The sequence below is a fragment of the Syngnathoides biaculeatus genome, chromosome 16 (assembly GCF_019802595.1).
Source record: "Syngnathoides biaculeatus isolate LvHL_M chromosome 16, ASM1980259v1, whole genome shotgun sequence".
NCBI classification, from domain to species: Eukaryota; Metazoa; Chordata; class Actinopteri; order Syngnathiformes; family Syngnathidae; genus Syngnathoides; species Syngnathoides biaculeatus.
Window position 1 is genome coordinate 1,638,085 of NC_084655.1, and position 8,623 is coordinate 1,646,707.

The following is an 8,623-nucleotide window of genomic DNA, read 5'->3' on the forward strand; positions in this document are numbered from 1 at the left end:
CTGCACCCTTTGCACAATTGTCATTGCACTGGTCTCCAACGGCGAGCGAACGGCTAATGGTAAACTGTACAACGGCGTTGGGAACCTATGGCTCACGAGCCATACCTGGCTCTTTTGGTGGTTCCAAATGGCTCGCGGAGCCCTCATAACATACTTTTTTTAATTTCTTAACATACTGTACATGTGATTTCTATCGAGCAGAGATGGTTTGTTCTGGTGGGGTTGCAGTAGTTTGGTGTTGTAGGCAATGCAAATGACAGACAGTTCGGCCTAGTGGGGTTGCAGTAATTTTGCGTAGTCTCCTACGTCCACAGGCTCTGAAGGGTGCAACGTCGATCGTGTCGGAACAACTAATTATGGAACCGCTTTTGACAAAGGTCGCTCAGATAAAAAAATATGAGTACCGAGGTTTTCAACAAGAATGGACAACCTTTGTGGAGATGGACGGTTCTGCTGATGGTTAAAATTTACTGATGGGTAGTATGCCAAAGCAATCGTACTACCCCAGCTGGCTCGGCCTTCCCAGCCTTGTCGGCCGGGAAGGCTCGTCGCAGCCACCGGCCTTCTTGGCCGTGGTGGCTCTTTTACAACGCCAAGGGGGCTTATCATGGCGCCAAGCCGGGCTGCTTTACGGGGTTGTTGATGGCTGCCGCCATCCGCAATGAACAACACTGCCGGGCCGGGGTGCTTTATGGCGTTGTCGTTGCACACGGCTGAGTGGGCCATTCCCGGCAGTGTTGTTCAGAGCCACGGCCATCTGCGAGCCCAACGGACAGCCTTCGCCCAAGCCATGACCGGTGGAAGCTCCGCCTCGGCCGGGGTGGCTCATTTTCGGAGCCGAGGTGGCTTATCACGGAGTCGAGCCAGGCTGCTTTACGGCGTTATGGTCGCACATGGCTGAGTGCGCCATTGTCGGGAGGATTGTTCATAGCCGCTATCATCCGCGAGCCAACACGGCAGCCTTCGCTGGCGAGAAGACGCCGTCTGACACACACATCAACACACATGTACACGGATCTTTTGTTACGTTATGAGAGACCGATTACATGGTGCGCCCCAAACTATTATTTTTTTAGTAGCTCTATACACACCTACCTCTCATTTGGAACCAACAAAGCTCTCATCCTTTGCACCATTGCAATCCATTTTTCACGAACTGGGTCTCTTGCAAACTTATGAAGGGTAAATCCATCCTCCAGAGTGTTCAAGCAATGTCCAGCAATGCAATGAGCTGGCATTTTGGCTAACACGAAGGAACAACGAGATACATTCACGGAAGTACAACTAATACAAACAAATGCGTCCACATGAGGGCGGTCTTGCCATGTACGTCACTTCCTGCTTCTTCTTGAAAACAAATCCCTCAAGAGGATTTTCATGGCGGGAGTTACAAAAAGCTGTATGTCAAAATCATGTCTTGTGGTGCCGTTTTTTTCATTAATAACATACTAAAAATCATGCATTTCATGACAGTGGCCCTTTAATCTGACAATGTATGAACTTCTAAGCCATTAGCAAAACCGTGCAGTACTTGCTGTCACATTAATGGTAAGAAGTACTTTTGTGATCATTGGTGAGCAACACCGTAACCATATTATTTAAAATAATTCAGAGACTTAGTGTTGGTCTTACATAAATGCACAAATACAACTGTACTTAAGTTATTAAAATATTGTTGACTGTTTTGAAATTAAATTTTCAAATATTTGGCCTTTATGTCTCATTCAGTCGAAAAGGTTCCCCCTGCTGTATAAGCTTAACATAATGTGGGGTTTTGTCACACTCTTAACTGCATCTTTGGTCTCTCTCTTATTTGAATGTCTATTACTCTTCATTCTTGTTAGTTTGTTTGTTCTTCTCTGTATTAAACATGAATGTCGTACCAGGGGAGCACTGACTGCCGGAGACAAATTCCTTGTGTGTTGTTACATACCTGGCCATTCTAGCGGATTCTAATTCTGACTTCATCACTACTGTGTACTGTACTTGCTACCAAACTTACTTTGGGCTATTAATTACTTTGGCCAGTTTTGTCATCCAACATCTTTTGCCCTAGCAAATTTTGGGATCGTAGTTTGGAGGCACACTTTAATTCCAATAAAGGTTATTGATCACCTGTCACTGATGTTTGACTTTTTGTTCTATCACAATAACTTGGGTAACTAGTCATCATGTCTGCCATTCCATCAAACACACAAAGGGCCACTGTCATGCCTATAAACATTCTAAAATAGATATTGTAATGAAAAATACAAATACAATAACATTATTCACTTTGTCGATTTAAAAAAAAAAAAAAAAAAAAAAAAAAAAAATCAATATGAGCGGCGAATTTGTCATCCATGTGCAAAGTTGTAGAAGTCTCACTCGACATCCAAGTGGTACCCATATTGCCTGCAACGTCATCAGCAGACATCACACTGGGACATTCGCCATTGAAAACACGTAGTGGCACCTGCTATGGGAGAAGAACAACAGATTTTCGGATTTTTCCAACACCCCTTCTGACACGGAAGCATTTCTTCAAAAAGAGAACATCTCACAATCGAGTGAACCGTGTCTTTTGGAAAAGTATCACGAGTGAATCCATCCTCCCGAGTGTTCGAACAATATCCAGCAATACAACAATCCGGCATTTTGGCTCACACAAAGAGCTACCGTCGCGTAGGTAAAGCTGGTATAAACACACGAGGCCGCCGAGTGGGTTTCTGCTGATAACGTCACTTCCTGGTTCTTCTCCAAAACAAATACCTCGAGAGGATTTTCATGGCGGAAGTTACAAAAAGCCATAAATGTCAATTTCATGTGTGGTGACAAAAACGGATGGGTCCATTCTAGCTGCCTTTTTTTTAAGTAAGTAAAAACTTAAAAAAAAAAAAAAATCATTCTTTTCGTGTCAGTGGCCCTTTAATTACCAGTACTACACATGGTTCATTCATCTAAGTCCATTGAAGCCCTACTAAACCTGATCATCTTCAGTGTGCATGTATGGAGCTAAAAGAGGTAACCTTCAACTTAACATTTAATATTATAGACATCATGGCCTTCATAAAAATGTTTTGTGGTGGGGTAGTGCACAACAGGCCACTGTTACGCACCCTTAGCTTTTGTACTAAATGGATCGGCCCCCTTTTATTACCTTTACTCCGACACTGGGAAAAAACTAAAGTTAAAAAAAAAAAGGTTTCGAACCAATTACTATTACTTAAGTCAAAAGCTTGAGTTGATTGACACTTCACCTTGTGCAGAAGTCTTCTTAAAATCTCAAACAGTGAAGAAAATAAGTATTTGAACACCCTGCTATATTGCAAGTTCTCCCACTTAGAAATCATGGAGGGGTCTGAAATTTTCATCATAGGTGCATGTCCATTGTGAGCGATAATCTAAAAAGAAAAATCCAGAAATCACAATGTATAATTTTTTTAACGATTTATTTGTGTGATACAGCTGCAAATAAGTATTTGAACGCCTGAGAAAACCCATGTCAATATTTGGTACAGTAGCCTTTGTTTGCAAATACAGTATAAGTATATAATATTTTAACATTCTTTCCTCAATTAAAATTAGGAACTAATTAACACGATGTTAATTATTCTAAACTTCGATTACAACTTTACTCTTTACTTGTGCACTTATTCCCTCTCAAAAGGTCTCTGAAATAACATTTCCCCTTATGAGTTAAGATTATCCCAATTTAAATAACCAAGCTACCAAATAAACTCCACACTTTTTTAACTGTCTTGCAGATAGTCAAATAATAAACCTGGTTATGTAACGAAAGCTGTGAACATTTAACAAAAAAAAAAAGGATGGAAAATCAAATCTGTATACAAAACAAACATTCAAATACACAAGTTCCACTTAACAGATACACAATCCAAACATGAACTAAGCTATGCTAATTTAAGAGAACTCAAGGGCCCATACAAATATGATCATAGCCGGAAAAAAAACTGAAATTCAAACCCTTTGTTTCAAGCGGCAGGAGTGATGAACGTCAAAGGTTGTGTCCAATTGTCCAGCCTCATCCAAGTCCTGATGGTTCGATCGATTGCGAAGCTTTTTCCTTGTATTCCAATGCAGGCTTCACTAGCCGATGCAGCGTTTGCTCGTCGCTAGCATCCTCGCCTTCTTCCACGTGGTCCAACACAGGCCTCGCTAGCTGGCGTTAGCTTGTTGCTAGAGTCATAGCAGAGTTCCACACATCCACTTAACCTCTGTATTAACAGCTAACTCTACCACGTTACAGCGTGATTTGAATAGTCTACTCAAACGACAGACTATCACCAGTGAACTGTCAACAGTCCTTGTTTGAACATGAACAATGTTGATAAATGTCTGCCTTTAACTCCTCTCTCTTCAAACAACCACTAGTATCTGCACTGCATCCAGTTTTTTTTCTCTCATCTCCTCTACATGTCACATCATGTCCTTCTCAAACACTGGTTAGAACAATAAAATGACAAAAGTATTTCTTTCCACAAATTAATTAGACATTTAAATACAAACCCCTTCAACAGAAAATAAGTTCAGCACACACTAACAAATATTCCACCACCTTGTATAAAGAAAACCTATAACCCAATTGCTACTCTATTTATTTTAACTTAACTATAGACATTTTTAACTGGGTTACACCCCTCCTTTAAACTGTCTGTGTCCTCACCAGACACTAAAAAGGGTTTTAAGGAATAAGTATAGGGTTTTAATGTTTTCTTATTTCGATGATGATACCCCTATGCACTATAGTTAACGGTCTGTCACAGGACCTACCATGCTTGTCATATGAGAGTTTAACTATTGGCTTAATGGCTCGTTTAGGTCTAGGCTCAGCTGTGGTGTTCATACCGTCTTCCCAGCCTTCAGAACCAGATTCTTCTACCTCATACCGAACATTAGATGGTATGGTGAGTATCCAGTTGAATCGCACTTTGTGCTGTTGTATGCGTGAACTAGATATGGCACATGTTGACTCCAGTTACGCTTCTTTTCTTGGCTCAGCATATCGAGCATGGAGATTAGAGGTCTGTTGAACCTCTCTGGCTGTGGGATGATATGGGTGGTTCGTGACTTTTGTATCCCCATCAAGTTCAACATTTCTTTGATCAGTCGGCTCTCGAAATCTCTTCCTTGGTCTGAATGATTTCTGGCAGAAAGTCCATAATGTACAAAATATTTTTCCATTAGAACTTTTGCCACAACTGAAGCCTTTTGGCTTTTGGTAGGAAAAGCCTGTGCATATCTCGTAAAACGATCTGTGACCACGAAGACATTGTTAATTCCCTTTGAGTATGGCTCCATGCAAAGGAAGTCCATGCACACTACGTCCGTAGGTCCATGGCTCACAATATGGTGCTATGGAGCAACCCTCTGTGCAGGAGTCTTGTGAGTGACTCACACGCCACAGTTTTGGATGTATTCTTCCACTTCCAAAGACATTTGGGCCAAAAGAATCTGGTCCGGAGCATGTTGACAGTTCTTCCCTGTCTAAGGTGTCCGAGATCATCATGCATAGCTTGGATGACCATCAGACGGAACTCCTTAGGAAGAAGGAACTGACTATCGACCACTCTGGAGGGCTTTTTACTGACACTGTATAAGAATTCCATCTTTCGTTGTTAATTTTCCTACATCTCTTTTGAATCTTACTAATTTTGGTGCACCCCCCCTTTCGGCATGAAAATTTCTTATAAAACACTTAAATGGTGACCCCTGGTTACTTCTAACAGTGTAAACACAGGGCAATCATAATATTTTGAAAACTTGAAATATGAGTCCAAACAACTAAAATAATTTGGCCAGACTTCAGACATGAAAATGTAGACAGTGAAATTTATACCAAATAGGCTACTGCACTTAAAAGTTATACTTCAGAAATAGGTACACAAGTAATTTATTTACACACACACACACATATATATATATATACATATATACACACATATATATATATATATATATAAATAGAAGCGAGAGAGAGAGAGAGAGAGAGAGAGAGAGAGGAGAGAGAGAGAAGAGAGAGAGAGAGAGAGAGAGAGAGAGAGAGAGAGAGATCATGAAATATAAAAGTGAGCGATAAATTGCGTGATCAACACGGCCAGTGCTACAGATAGGCCTAATTGTATTAACAGTTGTCAATTATATAATATTTGAGAAATTTAAATCCATCTTACCTTTGAGTTTCCTGCTTTGGATATGCTCCTGGATAAGTGCACAACACTTTGCCGGGAATGTCCACTTTTTGTATGTGTTCTCCATGGTTTTTAATCAATTTCCCTGGCACGAATTTCATCTTTACATTCCAAGACTTTCACGATAATGAAAAACATGCAGACCGCTTGATAACATTTGCGTATGTCTATAAATTGCATCTATACCGTAGTAAACAGAATGAATCTATAAAGAATTTTAACATCAGAGTGAAACTACTGATGAAATACTGCCAAATGCTGCCAGATATCGGAATGTTGTCGTTGTGAAAAACACAAAAATTTAATGCAAACAGATAGCAATGCCGTAAAGAGGTAGCAATGCTATTTTCCGCCATCACAGCTGTGATTAATATCACGACAAGCGTTGCCGATAGATGCTGGCGGCCGAACTTGATCACAGCCTCACGATGTGTCAAGCCATAGCACCCCCACCAAATTTTTTCAACAAATTGACACGTTTTACAACAGTGACATTTTCAGCTAAAAAAAAAAAAAAAATCTGTGGAAAATTCACATCCCTGATTACTAACAGTCACCTTGAAAATGGGGTCCCAGCTCTTTTCAGGTCATTGACCAAGTCCTGTCGTGTAGTCCTGGGTTGATTCCTCACCATTCTAAGGATCATTGAGACCCAAAGAGGTGATATCTTGCATGGGGCTCCACTCTGATTGAGATTGACAGTCATGTTTAGCTTCTTCCATTATCTAATGATTGCTCCAACAAGCTGCTAGGCAATTTCTCCGTAGCCCTTCCCAGCCGTGTGGAGTTGTACAATTTTGTCTCTGGCGTCTCTGGACAGCTCTTTGGTCAAAAGCCATGTTACAAGTTTGAGTCTTACTGATTGTATGGGGTGGACAGGTGTCTTTATGCAGCTAATGACCTCACACAGGTGCATCTGATTCAGGATAATACATGGACTTGAGGTGGACATTTAAAGGCGGACTAACAGTTCTTTGAGGGTCAGAATTCTAGCTGATAGAAAGTGTTCAAATACTTATTTAAATAAATCGTTGAAAAATAGTGGACATGCACCTATGATGAAAATTTCAGACCCCTCCATAATCATGGAGGATAATCATCTAAGTGGGAGAACTTGCAATACAGCAAGGCGTTCAAATAATTATTTTCTTCACTGTATCAATACTGCTTGAATAATTAATGTGAATACGTTCTACTTTTTATGCGTTGTATTCTACGTCATCAATCAGCGAAGTTTGTAATAATGCTTGAAAATGTGAAGAATGGATGATTTTCCTTGGAGGAAGACTGACTGGAAGAAATCGAGCTGGCACAATGGATACACATTGATATATTGTTAGAAATAAACCATGTATTTCTTGAGTCTTCTTGTTTATATATTCCAAGTGTTCTATTAAATATAATGACCAGAGAGATAGAGAGAGAGAGATAGAGAGAGAGAGAGAGAGAGAGAGAGAGAGAGAGAGAGATAGAGAGAGAGAGAGATAGAGAGAGAGAAGAGAGAGAGAGAGAGAGAGAGATAGAGAGAGAGAGAGAGAGAGAGAGATGAACGTGGCACCTTCACTGTTCACACGTCAAGCAGACATTAAAGCAGCTCATTGTGGAAATAACGCTTTCATATTAACGCATTTGTGGCATGGCACATTTGTTGATTTATTTCTTTTTACAAAGAACTGTAAACTTTGTTTACGCGAAGTTGCGTTCCACGAGACACTAAGTGTCATACACCCGTATCTCAGCTAAACACAATGGTTAAGGAATGCCTAAAATGCCACATTAATTAGTCGCCATCCATTTCCAATGAAATCATTGAAAAAATAACTGCTATTCTGAAGGAAACTTAACTCCGTGGTTGCCCTTATGCTACCTGCCAACCACAGCTGCCATATATAGGGAAACACATGCAAAGACAGCATCACGATCGCATTAAAATCCTCCAACCAACGGATGCGAAACGCGTATTCCAACATGGGGTGAAACGACGTAGCGGCTCACTCACCAGAGACGTAGAATCCATTGCCGACGCGGTCTTTCGTTCCCTATGTTGACGTGGACACCTCTGAGCTGTCACACCACTTCCCTCTACTACAGGGTAGGCTACAGTACTTTTCCTTGCAGGGCCGCCCTGCCGCAGTCGGCTACTATTGGCTCACGCTACAGACCGCCGGATACAACAACATTCCCATGTAGTTCAACAGGGGGCGCTGACGACATCGCTCTCTGGTAATTTCACAATAAAAGTCTGGCCCTCAATCAGGGGTGTCAGACTCATTTTTGTCACTGGCCACATTGTTGTTACGGTTTCCCAATGAGGGCCGTTATGACTGTGAAACCATAGAAATCATTAATTGCCTCATCATATTTACAGATGAATTTTATGAACTAGTTTGGGAATCAGAATCAAGGGTCATGGGTTTTGTTCCCGTTAAAAT

The 8,623-nt window shown here is 40.9% G+C and overlaps 1 protein-coding gene across 6 annotated transcripts in view; it reads right to left on the bottom strand.

Moving 5' to 3' along the window:
* LOC133514687 (coatomer subunit zeta-1-like) overlaps positions 1–8,360 on the bottom strand; it is a 118,861-nt gene extending 110,501 nt beyond the window's left edge. For all 6 annotated transcript variants that reach the window (XM_061846535.1, XM_061846532.1, XM_061846533.1 and 3 more), the window contains exon 1: positions 8,191–8,360. Coding sequence is in view for 5 of the 6 variants with exons in the window: in XM_061846532.1 (XP_061702516.1) it covers positions 8,191–8,208 (18 nt within the window). In the remaining variant the exon portion in view is untranslated. The remainder of the gene's footprint in view (positions 1–8,190) is intronic.
* Positions 8,361–8,623: the final 263 nt, after the last annotated feature.